We start from the raw sequence: 18453 nt of genomic DNA on the forward strand, positions 1-18453 counted from the left end.
AAAAAAAAAAAAAAAAATGGGGCAAAGAAGAGACATAGTCTGGATACTTCTATACATTTCTAATCACGTACTTATTTTCTGTTGTGACACTTTAACAAATGTGAACAAGCAAAAATGAAAAGAAGGTGATTTGGGAATCTGCAGATACAGCCCAGCTGAAAGAGTCCTTGCCTTTCATGAGCACTGTGTTTGGTCTCCAGCACTTCAGAAACCAGGAGAGGTGGTGCCTGCCTGGAGTCCCATCACCTGGGAGGTAAAAGCAGGATGAATGAAAGTTCACAGTCCTCCTTGGCTACCTAAGGAGTTCAAGGCTACTCTGGGTGACACATACCGTGTAAGAACAACAACAGGCAGATACCTCAACACCCACTTGATAAGTGAATTCAAGAATTAAAAAGTCAAAAAAGAAGAGTGAAGTCTGAATTTAATGTCAATGGATTTAGTAAATAAGCCGTGTTTGGGGAAGTTCACTGTGGCAGTGGCATGTGAAGAACACAGACTTGGTGACAAGCATGGAAAGAAACTGCCAAAGAGGACTCCGAAGGAAAGCCCTCATCTTGGCCTGCCTCCCTTTCATCAGAGGAACTGGAAGTCCCAAAGTAAGGATGTGAAGACAGTACTCTCCAGGACAGACAACAGATACATCATGGGAACAGCAGGGAAACCCAGACAGCAGCACACACAGCACGTCAGGCCAGGAAACAATGCACAGAGCAGACTGTGCTGCACCCAGACACAGATGGACAACGCAATCATGAGTACTTCGGGGCTGTGCACATCAGCCTTCCTCATGGCTGTGCCCTTGACTGGAAGAGCCATAGCTGGTGGAGGACTATAAGGAAGCTGCATCTTCCAGACACGGTAGGACTGATGTTTACACCAACTCTCAGAGACTGACAAGACCTGCACAGGTTCAAACCAGACACAATCCCAGCACTGAGAAAGGGGAGTAGACAAGGGATCCTGCCCTTAGCCAACTTTACAATTGCTGCCTGCTAGGAAAGAGAAAATCCAGTAACCGTTTTCCCAAATAGAATGTGGCTCAGCTTATCAACCGCAATCCAGAGCAGACCCCATTCCCAGGAGGAGTTGGCCAACACAAAACAGACTCCATGGTTTTTGGTTTTTTTTTTTTTTAATGTTTTGTTTTGCTTTTGCTTTGTTTTGTCTGGCTGTTTATTTTTGGGGTTTTTTGGTGAACATTTTTTTGTTTCATTGATTTTTTTTTTAAGTTTGTCTGTTCTTATTTTTGTTTTTTTTTTGTTGTTGTTGTTGCTTTTCCTGTTTATTTCCGAGAGAGAGACAGAGAGGGATGGAGGGAGGGAGGGAGGAAGGGAGGGAGGGAGGGATGGATAGAGAAAACATAAAATTGGGTGTGTAGGGAAATGGGGAGAATCTGGGAGGAGCCGGGAAAGAATATGATCAAAATATGTATGATCCAAATATGTTATATGAAAAGATTTTAAAAATTCTTTTTGAAAAGCATTCTAGGGACTGGGGATAAACCTGTACTAGAACACCTGCTTAGGATGCAGGAGGCCCTGCAGGCATGGGGAAGGGGAGTCTGGGGTGGGAACTTGAATGTGTAAGCTATGGCAGTGCTTCCTCTCTCACTGGATTTCCTTCAGGTCCTCATTCTATGACAATGCTAAGAGCAGAACTAAGTGCACTAAGTAACTTTGTCATGCTAAAATTATTTTTTAGAAAAATACCATTGTTTAACTTAAACTTCATCTGAGTTTGAATAAGATGAGCCAGCGTTCATTTTAATTTTCTAATCATAAAAGTAATTGAATTTTGTTGAAATGCCAACATAATCAAATACTTAACAAAAGGAAGTTTTTCTTCATAGAACTTTCCCAATCACTTTACAAACAAGGAAGTGTATAGTTTTAGATCACCACCTTCATAGTGCTGTCTATCAATGGTTCTAGACAGCAGTGTTAGCCAGTCACACCCAAAAGCAGAGAACCAAACAGTACGTGGTGGCTAAAATGGGCATGGCCCCACAGGCTCATCTACTTGAATCTCAGACATCAGGGAGTGGCACTGGTTGAGAAGGATTAGGAGGTGTGGCCTTGTAGGAAGAAGTGTGTCACTGAGAGTGGACTTTGAGGTGTCAAAGGCCCAAGCCAGGACCAGGATCTCATCTCTGTCTCTCTGTTAATGCTTCCTCCCCACCCTCCTCTCTCTCGTTGCCTAAAGATCAGGAAATAGCACTTAGCTACTTTTCCAACACAAACTACCTGCCACCATGGATGATAACAGGCTAAACCTTTGAAACTAAGCAAGTCACCAATTAAATGCTTTCTTTTGTAAGAGTTACCAGCTGAGCGGTGGTGGTGCACGCCTTTAATCCCAGCACTTGGGAGGCAGACGCAGGTGGATCTCTGTGAGTTCGAAGCCAGCCTGGTCTACAAGTGCTAGTCCCAGGACAGGCTCCAAAGCCACAGAGAAATGCTGTCTCGAAAAACAAAAACAAACAAACAGGAAAAAAAAAGAGTTATCTTAGTCATGGAGTCTCCTCACAGCTAAAGAACAGTGACTAAGACATAACTTGGTACCAGGGACAGGGGCATTGCTGTGACAGGCCTAACCATGCTGTTTGTTGGAAGGCTTTGGGACTTTGGACTAGAAAAGGGATTGAATGTTTTAAGTGAGGTTTAGTGGGTCATCCCAGTGGGAGCATGAAGGATAGTGCTCAGGGCAACTTGAACTGTGGGGGCCCAGATCAAGAAGTTTCAGAAGGGAAGAATATTGCAAGTGACCTAGAGATCATTTTTGTGATATTTTGGCAGAGTGTGGTTGCTTTTTAACCTTATCCTAAAAATCTGTCTGAGGCTAAATCAAAGAATTTTGGATTAATGGCATTGACAGAGAAGAGTTCAGGACAGCCTAGTATTGACTGTAGTATGTGGTCACTAGTGGTCACTCTTATGCAGATCTCCAACGAAAAGGAACAAGTGGGGCAAGAATAAATACAAAATATACAGTTTGAGAGGAGCACCAGGAAATATAAAGGAGCCAAGATCATTGCTCAAGGGGATGAAAAGTTCAGAGAAAAGCCTGAGGCTAAACGGAATAAAGGGAGTGGTGACCTCAGGCCAAGACCCCGTCCAACTATAAGTTTATAAAAAGGAACTAAAGGAAAGCCTAAACAGTGAAGGAAACTATCAACATCAGAAAGCTGGTGTGATTGTAACTGAACAGCAGGATCAAGTTCAAATCCCATCAAGCAGCAGAGCTTGGCAGCTTTGGCCACAAGGTTCTGGCTTTAGCGTCACGCACACAGGAAAGGGTATGAAATCTCTCTGTGTGGCCAAGCCTCTGAAGCCAGACATGTGCTAGGGGTGACCCTGCATGGAAGCCCAGAGAGTTCATTCATGAAGCTGTGAAGGTGAAGCCTGGATGTCAGTGGACACCAAGATGTTGGAAGTGCCAGAGTTATGGGACATCTGCCAAGAAAAGGGGAGACTGGGTGTGGAGCCAACCCATCAGAGAAAAGAGTGTTGCGGTCAGCGGGAAGTAAAGGTCTGAAGAGTACGCCGACATTAGACTTAGAGACGCAGAATTTGGGAGTTGCTCTGCTGGGTTTTGGATGAGCTTTGGCCCAGCATTTCCTCACTATGCTCCCTTTCCTCCCTTTTGCAATGGTAATTCATATTCTGTGCTATTGAATGTTGGAAGTATGTGATCTGATTTTTTTACTTTATCAGAGGTTGCAGTTAAGAGATTGCCATAGTCTTAGAAGAGACTTTGAACTTTGGACTTTTAAACAGTGTTGAGATTGTGATAGACTATGGGGACCTTTGAAGTTGGGCTGATTGTATTTTTGCTTTATGATACTGTTACAAGCTTATGGGGGCCAGGGGGTAGAATGTGGTAGTTTGAAAATGGTGGTCCCCATAAGTTCATCCATTTGAATGCTTAGTCATCGGGGAATGGCACTACTTGAGAAGGATCAGTAGGCACAGCATATATTCCAAGAGAAAACGTGCCTACCTGAGAGATATATCCTTCCCTACCCTCTTCCAGCCATATCATAAATCTAAGCACCAATACAGAAATATCAGGTAAAGAGAAACACTGCAAAAAGTATTCACCACAGGGAAGCAGCAAAACAGACACAAGTTTCTTCACCCTGCTACCCCAACACCAAGGAAACAGAGAAAGAAAGGAGAAATACTCTTTCCCCCATGACCACCAATGGCCTTAGCAATACCACCCCATCTTATGGCCATGCCACTTGTACCAGAAATCAAACTACATTGTATATATGAGTTTGTTCCAGTTCTTTCATTTTGTTTTGTTTTTTAAATAGGTCTTACTGCATAAGGCTCACCTCAAACTTGCAATCTTTGCCTCACCCCCAAATGCTATCCAAGTGCTGGAATTATAGATGACATCAGCCCCTGACTCTGCTATTTTATTTTGTTTTATTGATCTATTTTTTCAATCTACTTACTATGACCCTGTTTTGCTTGTTTTCTGTTGCTGTGATAAACATCACAACCAAAAAGCAAGAGGAAAGGGTTTAATTCATCTTATAATTCATAGTCCATCATAGAGGGAACCTTGAACTCCAGGCAGGAACCTGGAGGCAAGAATGGAAGCAGAGACAACAGGAGAGCACTGCCTACGTGGCTGGCTCAGCTACACCATCCGGGACCATCTATCTGCCCAGGAATAGTACCACCACAGTAGGCTAGACCCTCCCACATCAATCATGAATCAAGAAAAAGCCCATTGACATGCTCACAGGCCAGTATGACAGAGGCAATTCCTGATTGAATTTTCCTCTTCCCAGGTAAGTCTAGTTTGTGTCAAACTCACAAAAGCTGACTAGCAGAGACTCCCTTATCTTAATTATTATGATTTGTACAATTATCTTAATATCTAATATAAGCAACACACATTCTATTGTTTCATTATTTTCCAAGAGCAACTAATGGCTCTCAAACTTTTTGACCTTACATTTCAATTTACAGCTCTAAAAATTATTGAGAATGCAAAGACCTTCTGCTTACGTGAGTTATATATCTGTCAAAAACTTACCACGTTAGAAACTAAAACTGAGAAAAATATGAGTATATTTTTCAAATTAATGAAAAGTATTTAATTTTCAAGGTGGGGTGGCACACATCAATTCCAGCACTCAGGAATCTGAGGGAGAAAAATTACTTGAGTCTGAGGTCAGTCTAGGCTACAAAATGAGTACTGTGCCAGCCAGGGCTAAATGCCATCCATACATAGACAACAGTCCCTCAAAGAAAAATAATATTGTTTGATATTTTTGCAAGTATATTCAATTTCTAACTTAAGAGACAAATATTTGGAGGCTGGAGAGATGGCTCAGAGGTTAAGAGCACTGGCTGCTCTTCCAGAGGTCCTGAGTTCAAGTCCCAGCAACCACATGGTGGCTCACAACCATCTGTACTGAGATCTGGCCTCCTCTGGCGTGCGGGCATACATAGAGGCAGAATGTTGTATACATAATAAATAAATAAATAAATCTTTTTTAAAAAAAGGAAACAATCTCTCTCCTTCAGTGAAATATAACTGATATATAAAAGCATACATTATTGTATGTGATAGCTTGTTATGCACATTGGCAAACAACTGACAACTAGAGATTTGTGTAACAGGTACTCTTCATTTTCAAGTCAGTCAAATGCATCTAAACAGCTAGGTTTCATCTTCCAGTGGTAATATACCATGAAATTGCCAGTTTCGTTCATAATTCAAACAATCCTATGACTATTTCTCTCAAGAAAACATCACACTTCAATAAGCAAAAGTAAATTTATCTGTACTGCCTGTTTCGTTATAAAACACTTTAAAAACGAAAAAGAAAACAAAAGAGAGCATGGCATGGCAACACACATGCACTCGGGAGGCAGAGGCAGGCGGATCTCTATGAGTTCAAGACCAGCCTGGTCTACAGAGCTAGTTCCAGGACAGTCAGGGCTACAAAGGGAGACTCTGTCTCAAAAAACAAAAACAAAGAGAAAAAAAGGGGGAGGGCATGGTAGCTAAGATTTGTAATCCTAGGGGTTGGGAAGTGGAGGCAGGCAGATCTTTAGGCCTCACAGCAGGCAGCCTAGCCTCCTCAATAAACGTGAGGCCCCAGTGAGAGTCCCTGACTCAGAAAACATGGGATAGCCTATAGAGAGGGTCACTGGCTAACAGCAGCCACGGGGCTTCATGGCTGCCTCTGACTCCAGCCAAGAGAAGGAGGGTTTGAACCACTTTTTTAGTCTCTGCCACCCTAATGTACACACGAAATAGTAAACAAGTAAATCTCTGCCATCATTCCACACATGCTAGATGCAACCCCTATCCCAAAATGCACACACAAAATAGTAAAAAAGTAAACAAATATTTTTCAAAAGGTAGACAACACCTGAAGAACAATGTCCACAGTTGACCTCTGGAATCCACATGAACACGCATACATGTACGTATAGAATATATGTGGAATATGATACATAATTTATGATATCATAATATATAATGAATGTTTACTTATGAAAGCCAGGCTCGATGTTCTAAATCCCAGCACTTGGGGGGCATGAGCAATGGTGGAGCATCTCATTCCAGCCCTGCAGGTGGACCCTGCAGCTCAGAGACCCTATCTGCTCCCTGCTTAACCTGGACTGCCCTGCTCTGGCACCTAGTTGAGGTCAGTCTGGACTAGACAGTAGTTCTAGGGTGGCCTAAGCTATGCAAGGCTGTCTGTAAGAAGAAAGTTAGAGACATCCTGACACCAGTGTCCTCACCCTCACAAACAGACACAAACATAAAGGCTGCAGTAAGCCCGCCCACAGAGACCTCTCGCTGGCCTGACGCGCGTTTTCATTTCCCCCATCACGGTTGCTGAAAAAATGCTCAAGGTGACTTTGCTTGACAGCAGTCTATAGAGGCACCCCCCATCCAGTCCTCTGCCTTGTGGGCCATGTAGAAGTTTGGCATTGACTCCAAGCAAGTCGTTTCCCACCCCAACGTCCTGAGCAGCCTGTCTATCACACACCCAATCTTTAATTCCAATTCTAGTGACATTTAAATAAAATTCAATTCCAATTGCTCTCAATCTCAAATTCTATGTAAGGTCAATTGTAAATGAAAAGAGATTATCTTTTATGTATTTATTTATTTATCTTAATAAACTTTTATTTCCAAGAATAAAACTAAGGCTGGGCAGTGGTGGTGCATGCCTTTAATCCCAGGACCTGGGAGGCAAAAGCAGGTGAATCTCTGTAAATTTGAGGCCAGCCTGGTTCCAGGCCAGCCAGGGCTGTTACACAGAGAAACCCTGTCTCAAAAAAAAAAAAAAGAATAAAAATTAAAGCAGACTCAGTGGAAGTTTCTAATTCTGAAGGGCCTGTGTACAGCTCTCCAGAGGGGAGGAAAGATACCGAGACGCTGACCTCTGAGATCTTGCAGCCTAAGTTGGAGTCTAAACAGAACTATTTAGGCAAATTTTACATAAGGTGCAAGATTTTAACAGTTGTTCAAGAGACTCTCAGAACTGAATTAAGACAGACAACTCCTCATTTGGAGCCGCCACATGGCAGCCTTAGACAAAGACGCATTCTACAGATGGTGGTTTCGCCATTCTTCTGCATGGAGCCAGCGACGGGGATGGCGTCGTCTGGATTCTGGTGTACTAACCTGACAACTGTTCCAAAGAGTCTCAGGCTACCTGTGAAGCAGAGACTGAACACCTGGCCTTCAAAACTTATCCTACTACTACCGTCACCAAATTTAGGTTTGAAATAGCTTCTCTGGCCCCTTTAAGAAAGCAATATGGCTCAGAAGATAAAGAAAGGCATTTGCCACTAGCTAAAGGGAACAGCCTGAGCTTGATCCTGGCCTGAGTTTGATGCGCAGGACCTATATGGAAAAATAAGCTACCGACTTTCACAAGTCACCTCCATACATATACTGTGGCATGCACATGCCCACAGGCCCAGACACAAATCAATAAATAAGTGTAAAGAATAGTTTAAATAATAATAGCTATAATAAAAACCCATAGCTGGGCAAGCAAGTGGTGGTCATGGCAGTAATCCCAGCACTAGGGAAGCCGAGATCAAGACTGACAGGAGTTCCAGGCCAGCCCGCTCTACAGAGTAAAACTTTCTTGAAGCAAACAAAGTTCAATAATTATTTTTTAAAATAATAAAAATAAAAAGCATAGTTGGACTGAAGATACACAGGACCCTGGATCCAACCCCAGAACTGGGGGTGGGGAGATGAGGGGATGACACCAACAACGATAATGAGTACGATGCCCAGCACAGCCAGAGCTAAACATGAGGAAGACAGGTCCATAAACTAGGGCAAAGTCCACTAGCACGGATATATAGATGTCTCCATGACTGTTCATGCTTTGCAACAAGAGACGCCTGGAGAACAAATATTCAGATCCAAAACCTGTTACTAGAGGACACACTGGGACCAACAACACCAGCATCTAAGGCAAGTTTTTTAAGGCACACTGAAGCCTAATTTTAAAGGCTGTGGTCCAGATCTTAGGGCTGTAGAGATGGAAAGAATTAGCTCTTTTTAATTATGACTAGCTGTGCCACAGGCTGGGAAGAGATGGAATCGTTACATGCACCAGTGCTGTAATTAACAGCTGTTGAAAGGCTCAGCTTAGTGCATCGGACATGTGGGGACGCTCAGGCCAGACACAACCATAAACCAGGGGAAGAGGGCTATTTCCTGCTTTCTACATGCAGCTAGCATTGTAACATTATCTTTTGGAATAATAATCCAACTTATACGCTTAAATAGCTTTAATTTTAGATCTACCCAACTGACTTGAATCTATAGAAGAATTCTGTGAGGCTGACATTCAGAAAGCCTACCTACTCAACAGGTGACTTCAGAGCTCTCATTGTGCCTGATGTTTTTCTGGCGCTAGCTGTGCATGAGTCATTAGTGAAGCTGAATATCTGCAGTTCGGAGTCAGACAATATCTAAACGTGCAATTTAAAGAAGTGGGAGATTTAGGCAAGATTGTAATTGTTTTGTGCTTTTGGCCCCCTCATCTGTAAACAGGGATAATAACAGATCTACTTAGAGACTCACTGTGAGGATTAAATACTTGAAAAGCAGCCCTAGCATAAAAAGCCCAATAGCTGTTAGAACACGAAGCACATATAAGCCCAGGCCATTTGTAAAACTGATTACTGCCACAGAGTAGAAAGAGGGCTACACTTAGAAATGAGGCAAGTAGCAATGGGCACATCAGCCCCTCCAACTGTAACTGTGTTGCCTTCCTCAAACTTAGAACATTTCTGTCTTTTAGAAACGAATGAAGGACTGCTCATGAATCACAGGATGATCACTGAAAGAGCATGCAGTATTTACTACATGTATGAAAACCTTCAAATGCACACATAAAATGGCTTAATGCAGCAAGATAAACAATACTGTTGGCATGACAATAAATCGTTGCGCTTTATGTGCATCACAAAATCTTTTATTAAAGTCCCAAGCCACAGCAGATGAGTGAAGGGTACTGCCTCTGCCCTGCTCCTGCACCCCTGAAAATGCACCAGATGGATGCTCACTGCTCATGCTCCATGCCAGTCTGCTCAGAACAAGCCCAGGTCTCACTGTCTCTCTCATTTCTGCTGGAGTGAGAGGGAACAAAGCGTTGCTTCTGAGCCACACACGGAGGCTTACAGCAAGTGAGAACTAAAGTTCACCTACTCAGGGCTCGAGAACACCTCAGTCAGGCTTTCCCCAAGTTCCATTCAGTAAGGAGGAAATTCTGGGCACTTGATGGTGTCTCTGAGAACAAAAAGTCAGTATTCACCAAATTGCCCCTATAGCTGCCAAAGAACAATGGGGCTTCGGCAATTTTCTCCTTTTAAAGCAGAGGCAGATAGGGCAGGGCTTCAACACTGGAAAATGTCAAGACCACTTTCCCGAGCCCTTGTTCTAAATCAGCATGTGGGCTGCTCAGCCAGGCTCTGTGTCTTGCTAGAGACTGCTTCAACTGCCTTCAAGCATTTGCAAACGGGAGCCATAGAGGAGAAAGCGCGACTTCCCTCTCCTTTCTCTCAACCCAGAAAACACACAGGAAAAAGGCATAAATGTCTCTTCGACATAATTCAAAGCATCATCACTAGGTAAAGCCCTTGCATAAGTGTCTTGATAATTATATTAAAATACACTCTCTCAGGCCTTATGGAAGATGAAAAACACCATTTTTCCATTCCAAGCAATCTGTTAAAGAAAACCAACATTACTTGTAAACAGATTCCAAGCTATCAGAAGGGTAAATTAAAAATACGCTGTGTGTTTTGGATATATTCTTTAAGCCATTTGTCAGATCTAACAAGAATCTATGACCACAACTTCTTGAGCTCAAATGAATCTTTATATCCTAGCTTCTTCCAGCTAAATAATCATAGCCTATGACTTTTTAGTTATGTACATCTTTAAGAAAATGTCAGTTGGGTACAGTGATGCATGCCTATAATCCCTACTACCTGAAGGGTCAATGCAGGAAGATCAGGAGTTGAAGGCCAGCCTCAGCTACCTGGCAATTTAAGACCAGTTTGGGCTATAAGAGACCTTATCTCAAAAAAAATATGCACAGGTAAAAAATAATGTATGACAATTTCATAACAAAAACCATTATTATATAGAATAAACAAACACTAATAAAATCTGAAATAATCTCACAGTTATTCGCGTCCTCCAGATGATAAAGCAAGGACTGGATCCCACCAGTGCCCAGGACAAAGGTCATGAGCCCAGTTCAGTTGCAGAGCACTTGCCTAGCACAAGTGAGGCTTCAATTTCTAACAAAAACGCATCTGTTAGAGTTTTAAACCAAGCAAATGCACAGAGCTGATGCCAGCATTGGGTTTTCATCCCAGCGATACTCACAAGAAAATAAAAAGCCATACATCCTACGAGGGCTGGAGTCGTGTGTCTGCAGACCAAACCCTGAGCTCTTGTGTTCTGGCCTTGTATTCTCACTGTATCATTTGCAGGGATCTGAAGAAGCACTTCCCAAAGAGTATCTGCTAGACATTGCTGTGTGTGATGCTAATACACTCAGATAAACTGTTAGTGAGGAGGCAACGAGAAGACCTGCCAGGACCTCTGTATGTTAATGCACACCATAAATTCCAAGATCACACCCATGAAGTCTGCCGGATGCCAAGCTGAGCAAAATCTTGAAGAGGGTTTTTGAAGGGCTTTCAAGAAGGCTTTGGTCTGGGCTTTGGTCACAGTGTTTCTGGGCACTTAGGGAAGTTAGGGAAACTTCTAAAGGTCTCACCTGATATGCGTTGCAGGAAGAGATTCATACTGGCGGGACAGAAAGAGCTCCCTATGTTTCAACTGATGCTTCTGCTTCTCAGTCAAGTCAGCCTCAACCGTCATCTCCGTTTCTTCCTCTGTTTCTTCTACACAAACAAAATTCAAAGAATCCATTGTTACAACCCATGTTGCCTCTTGGGCTATTAAAATAGAGTGAACTGGCAGGTCAAATTCGTATTCCATCTGATAATTTCTTCACAGTAATCACTTCTGAATGTCACATTAAACTTTTTATTGCAATCCCAATCCTAAAACCAAGCTCTCAAGGCCGCCAAGAAAGAAGAAAAAAACCATTGTGAAAATGGCAGAACCGGACATGGTGGCATACACCTGGGATCCCAGCACTTTGGAGGCTGAGGCAGGAGGATGACTAATTCAAACCCCACAGTGAGACCTGTCTTAAAACAAATAATAAGCAAGCGAGTGAGCTAGTGAGCCAACAGTGGCTGGATGGACAGCTCAGTGGTCGAGAGCACTTGCTGCACGATCAAGGACCACGGTTAGGATTCCAGAACCCGCATAACAAGCCAGTGTCTTTACAAAACTTGTAGCCCCGCTTCGGAGAATGAAGATAGGGGGCTGCTGGGGTTTTCTTAAAGGAACAGACAGAGAATAATGAAAGAGGACACCCAAGAACCCTCAGACACACCTGAAAACACATATGTGTGCACACAGATACACAAAGACATTTCTTCAAAATAATAAGTAACATTAAAAGTGCAGCTAAGAGCTCAGCTATGAATGGCAGTAGCATAGCCTGAAATCTCAACACTCAGGAGGTTGCCGGGCGGTGGTGGCGCATGCCTTTAATCCCAGCACTCGGGAGGCAGAGGCAGGCGGATCTCTGTGAGTTCGAGACCAACCTGGTCTACGAGAGCTAGTTCCAGGACAGGCTCCAAAACCACAGAGAAACCCTGTCTCAAAAAAAAACCAAAAAAAAAAAAAAAAAAAAAACACTCAGGAGGCTGAGACAGGAAGACGGGGAGCGAGGGCAACAGAGTCAGGGCCGATCTCAAAACAAAGTGCTGAACAAAGAAAGCCCTGGGATTGGTACCAGGACTGCACAGACTCCACGTGGAGGTGTACACCGAAACCCCAGCACTCAGAGATGAAAGCATACAGATCAGAGAGGTCATCACAGGCTCTAAGGAAACTGTCTCAAAAAAACAAAACCAGTATTGGAGGGCCTCATCCCTACCCTGTGTGTACAGGAATCAGACTTATAATACTTACACCCTTTTTTGTCTTGTATGAATACTATAAACCAAATCACGTTTGCAGGGGGAAAACATACTTGTAATACCAGAGACTGATGCAGGAGGCTGGAGTTCACGTCTAGACCCTATTTCCATAACAAAAACAAAAACCTATGGAGATCAACATCACGGAGGGAAAAAAAGAAAAGAGAAAAAAAGGAAGCTAGCCATCTTTTCTGTCTTTCCTCTCTACAGCAGGAAGGAGGTTGCTACTGGAAACCCGTCCCTTCCATCGGGGAGCGAACCTCCAGCACCTCCACACACTTCATTTGTTTAAAAGTGACAACACAAGAAGCTGGACTAGAATTGAAGCTACTCGTTCCTGGTGAGCTTGTGTTAAGATGGTGGTGCAATGTCTCCCAAGAGGAGAGCAAATGATCAACACTAGAATTGTAGTCAGTTCTCCAGTGCACGAGCAAAGAGGTCTTCCCATGCAGGTGCTATTCCAGGAGCTGCTCAGTGAGACTGAGAAATGACTCCTGGCCTTGGCCACGGAGAAGCAAGGCTGGCAGCAAAAATGAGGCAACAAGGTTCTACGTGGTGTCTTGTTCTGATTTTGGGGCACACTAGCCGAGTAACAAGCTGGCCTCACACTCACCACCTCAGGTATTTTTCTCCTGCTGGGACAGCACTGAGCAAAGGCAGCTCAGGGGAGGAAAGGGATTATTGCACCACACTTCGAGGTGACAGTGCATCATAAGGCCAGTCAGGGCGGGATCTCAAGACAGGGCAGGGCGGGAAGCTGGAGACAGAAGCTGAAGCAGAAGAAACTGAAGGGTGCTCCTTATGGCTTGCTCCTTATGGCTTGCTCAGCCTACTTTCCTTTTGGTTTTTGTTTGTGTGTTTTTGTTTTTATTTTTTTTTTCGGTTTTTTGAGACAGGGTTTCTCTGTAGCTTTGGAGCCTGTCCCGGAACTAGCTCTTGTAGACCAGGCTAACCTCAAACACACAGAGATCCACCTGTGTCTGCCTCCTCCCAAGTGCTGAGATTAAAGGTGTGTGCCACTGCTCAACAGCCTGCTTTCTTATACAACTTTCTTTTATAACCCCAATCATCTGCCCAGGGGTGGCACCCCCTACAAGGGTTGTTCCCTCCCAAATCAATCATAATTAAGAAAATGCCTGACAGACTTGCCCAAAGGCCAGTCTTATGGAGGTACTTTCTCAACTGAGAGCCCTTCTTCCCAAATGTCTTTAGCTTGTGTCAAGTCGACAAAAAACTAGCCAGCACACTAAACATCCTCTGGCCTTTCTCTCCTGAGAACTGAGATTGTGGTGTGTGTTACCACATCTGGCTACATGATCTTTTTTCAACATTACATTTAACATCTTTAAAGAGAAAAGGGACAGCAATATCATTTACAGACAAAATTCTGATTAATTTGAGCTACACAACTTTTAAAAACTAGCCGGGCGATGGTGGCACACGCCTTTAATCCCAGCACTCGGGAGGCAGAGGCAGGCGGATCTCTGTGAGTTCGAGACCAGCCTGGTCTACAGAGCTAGTTCCAGGACAGGCTCCAAAGCCACAGAGAAACCCTGTCTCGAAAAAAAAAAAAAAAAAAACAAACAAAAAAAAAAAACTTTTAAAAACTATAATGCCTCTGGCGGCTCCCTGGTCCCTTGCAGCCTCACCTGGATCAGACTGTGTGGCTATGGGAAATAGCAGGAGTGCAGAGACTCAGAGGGAGGCTGCAGGAAAGAGGGAGAGGGCTGGCTGCTCTTCATGCAGGAAGCACAACTCTCGAGTGACCTGGAACATCTGGCTTCACACTGAACCCTTTATCATGAGACCAGAGGAGCCATACAGACAGCAGCAAATCTAACTGTCACAATTCTTATTTCAGGGCCCGGGACCATAGAAGGCATTGTATCAAACAAAATAACCACAAATCTTTTTCAATTGCAAGAGGGCCTGTCATCTTCCCTAATTTCAGATTTTAAAAATCTGAATTGAAAACAAGCCTGGAAAACTGACTGGTTCTAAAAGCCTCACCTAGGAGCAGGCAGGTTGGCTCAGCAGATAAAGGCATACATCACAAAGCCTGACGACCTGAGTTCCAATCCCTGGGCCCCACGTAGTGGAAGGAGAAGAGCGACTCCTCCAAGTTGTCTTCTGACATCCATATACGTGCAGATGTGGTCATGGGAACACACAATCACACACACACACACACACACACACACACACACACACACACACACACACACTATCAGGGGAATAAAAGAAAGTGGAGTCTCGCCACGCTCAAACCAAGCTCCCTGAATGTTCTTTCTGAAGCCGTACACAGGAGAAGCACAGCCCTAAAGGAGCCATCCCCGTCTCACCTGGGGAGATGGATAAAGCTGTTGCTGCATTGGCACTATCACCACAGCAAACACCACATACAGAATTATGCTCTTTACCTAACTGGAGTTTGATAAACTGTTGCTCCAGAAGATATGGCTGACTGAACTCTAACGGTGCCCTGAAGAGCAAAAAGCACCAATACATATCACAGCAACAACAGCAAACCTCACCCTTTTTTGTTGTTTTGGTTTGGGCATTTTTGGTTCTGTTTTTTTAGACAGGGTCTCACTGTGTAGCTTTGGCTGTCCTGGAACTCGCTTTGTAACCCAGGCTGGCCTCAAACTCACAGAGATCCACCTGCTTCTGCCTCCTGAGTACTGACTGGGATTAAAGGTGTGCACCACCACACTCGGCTTGTTTCCTCCCTCTTTCCCTCCCTCCTTCCCTCTCTTTCTCCCTCCCTCCCTCCCTTCCTTCCTTCCTGTACCTGAGGGACTAGAAAGATGGTTCAGTAGTTAAGAGCACTGCCTGCTCTTCCAGAAGACCCAGATTTGATCCTCAGCACCCATATGATGTTTCAAAGCCATCTGTAATGTCAGTTCCAGGAGATCTAATGTAATGCCCTCTTCTGGCCTCCACGGGCACCAAGCAAGTCCAGGCATACATGAGCAAAACACTCATACACATAAAGTAATTTTAATAAAAAATAAAGCATGTGTGTAAGAGTATGGGAGTGTATGCCACAGGGAGCGCGTGGAGGTCGGAAGGCAACTTTAGAGAGCTGGTTTTCTCCTTTCGCCGTGGGATCTGGGGAACAAGCTCAGGTCATCCGCCTGCTTGTGTGGCAAGTATTTTCCCCATTGAGCAATCTTGACAGTCCTAAATTTTATTTTTTATACAACTAATGGTACTGGTTGAAAAGTTCTAAGAGCTATAAAGTACAGTGTAACCAAAGAGGAAAGTCACCGCCACAGAAGCATGGAAGCATACCCTGCAATCCCAACACAACAAACAGGAGGAAGGTCATGCAAGTTCACTACCCAATGAGTTTGAGGCTAGCCGGGGGTACATGGTAAGACCCTGTCTCAAAACCACAAAGAAACAGCAATGATAATAATACATTTAACAAATGTCAGCACTTGTACCCTAAAAAGAACACTGCCAAAGACCAAATCAACTAAGAAACAACCCACGTTCATTGTTTGGAAGAGCTAAAACGGCTTGAAAAGGCAGTAAATTCTCAGGTTAATCTACCCTATTCCTAATAGAATTCCAACTGCCTTTTTCATTAAAATTAACACAGATCTGATTAATCATACAGGCATTTATAGACCTAGAGTAGCTAAGAATGAACTTAAAGTACATCTCAACCCTCCAGCAATATGGACTGTGGGACAGGCACTGGTGCAGACACATGGGAGAGCAGAGGGCAGCAACAGCGCAGACCCTGAACATACAATCCACTGATTTCACGTAAGGCAACTCCCACACCTCAAACTATACACTAAAATGAAAAACAAAACACACACACACACAAAGGCTAAACGTAAGAGCTAAGATTCAAAATAAAACAGGTATCCCCATGACCTTTTAGACCAGGAAGTGGTATCTTATAGTTACTATATGCAAAAGCATAAACAAGAAAAACAACTAGATAAATTGGACCTCATATTAAAGTTGTGTGCTAAATGTATAATATAGAAAGAAAGGAAAGAAGGAAGAGGGAAGGAAGAGAAACTGGAACCACAGGCAGGCATATGCCTGCAGCTTTCCAGAAAGCAGTCCAGCCCAGTCCATGAGCACCAGCTTCTGGGAGACCCCGTCTCAAAAAAGGTAGAGTGTGATTTTGATGGTTTGAAAAAGGATGACCCTCACAGGCTCATATATTTGAATCCTTAGGGAGTGGCCTTGTTGGATGTGAGTGCAGGTATTCCTGGAAATCAGAGGCATCAGGTCCCCCTGGAGCTGAATTACAGGTGCTTACAAATTGCCCAACGTGGGTCCTCTACAAGAGCAGTATGTGTTCTTAACCTCCCTAAGAGCCATCTCTCCAGCCCCCAATTTTTGGCTTGTTTGTTTGTTTTTCCAGACAGGGTTTCTCTCTGTAGCCATGGTTAGTTACCCTAGAACTCACTCTGTAGACCAGGCTGACCTCAAACTCAGAGATCTTCCTGCCTCTGCCTCCCAAGTGCTGGGATTAAAGGCACATGCCACCATGTTCTGCCAACAATTTTTTTTTAACAAACAGCAAGTACACAACCCACTAGCAAGGAGAATGAAGGTCTCACACGCAATCCAGTCTCTTCAGAACTCTGGAGCACATGCAGGGAGGACTGACAAGCAGGTGGGTGCCAGTTTAGTGCCACTCTGAACGTTTTCCTGACCTCACAGACCCCTCCAAGGGGAGTGGGAAACAACCAGCCAATGCACAGAAAGTCAAGCAGAAAAACATAACCCTCGCCTGGAGCACAGCTACGTTTCTCCCCAGCTTTAAGAAGCCTAAGCCTGTCTCCAAAATGTTCCTTTCACACAGTGAGCGACCATGACTCATCAGCTGTTCTCTATCGAGCTAGGATCCCATCAAGAATTTAAGCTATTTCTGTTTTACATTTATTCAAAGAAAACTGCATCTGGCAAAGGCTACCCAATCTTATCATATATCAAAGTCCATCTGGAATTCTGTACACTTAGCATGCCACCATGCAACTTTCTGCTGCTATAAACTGTGAAACTTAAGAAACAAAATAAAAGAACTAGAAGTGTTTTGGTTGGGGTTTTTAGTGCGGTGAGAGAACGCCATGACCACAGCAACTTCGAGAGGAAAGCGTCTACCTCAGTTTACAAGGCTCAAGTCGGACCACACCACTAAGGGAAGTCAGGAACTCACACAGGGCAGGGACCTGGAGGCAGGGACTAAAACAGAGGTCATGGAGGCATGCTCTCCATGGCTGGCTCAGCCTCTTTCTTACACCATTCAGGACCATCTGCCCAGTGTTGGCACTGCCTACAGAAAGCTGGGCCTTCTCCCAGCTTTGATCAATCATTAATCAAGAAAATGTGAAGTCAGCAAAATTTGATCAAGGCCTTTCTCAGTTATGGTTCCCTCATCTCAGATAATTGTAGGTTTGTGTCAAGATGACAGAAGCTCACCGCCACCATCTCATCCAACTCCCAGCTCGCTATCAGCACCATCCTCCCAGAGCATCCTCCCAGCACCGTCCTCCCAGAGCATCCTCCCAGTACTGTCCTCCTAGAACATCCTCCCAGCACCGTCTTCTCAGAGCATCCACCCAACACTGTCCTCCCGGAGCATCCTCCCAGCACCATCCTCCCGGAACATCCTCCCAGAGCATCCTTCCAGCACCGTCCTCCCTGAGCATCCTAGCACCGTCCTCCCTGAGCATCCTCCCAGCACGGTCCTCCCTGAGCATCCTCCCAGCACCGTCCTCCCTGAGCATCCTCCCAGCACCATCCTCCCAGAGCATCCTCCTAGAGCATCCTCCCAGCACCATCCTCCCAGCACCGTCCTCCCTGAGCATCCTCCCAGCACCATCCTCCC

The 18453-nt window shown here is 44.3% G+C and overlaps 1 protein-coding gene across 1 annotated transcript in view; it reads right to left on the reverse strand.

Moving 5' to 3' along the window:
• Positions 1-18453, reverse strand: part of Mta3 (metastasis associated 1 family member 3) — a 130064-nt gene that overhangs the window by 81235 nt on the left and 30376 nt on the right. The window contains exon 5 of the mRNA XM_005360744.3: positions 11309-11435. Within this exon, the coding sequence (XP_005360801.2) occupies positions 11309-11435 (127 nt within the window). The remainder of the gene's footprint in view (positions 1-11308; positions 11436-18453) is intronic.

This window comes from Microtus ochrogaster, linkage group LG3, assembly GCF_000317375.1.
Source record: "Microtus ochrogaster isolate Prairie Vole_2 linkage group LG3, MicOch1.0, whole genome shotgun sequence".
NCBI lineage: Eukaryota > Metazoa > Chordata > Mammalia > Rodentia > Cricetidae > Microtus > Microtus ochrogaster.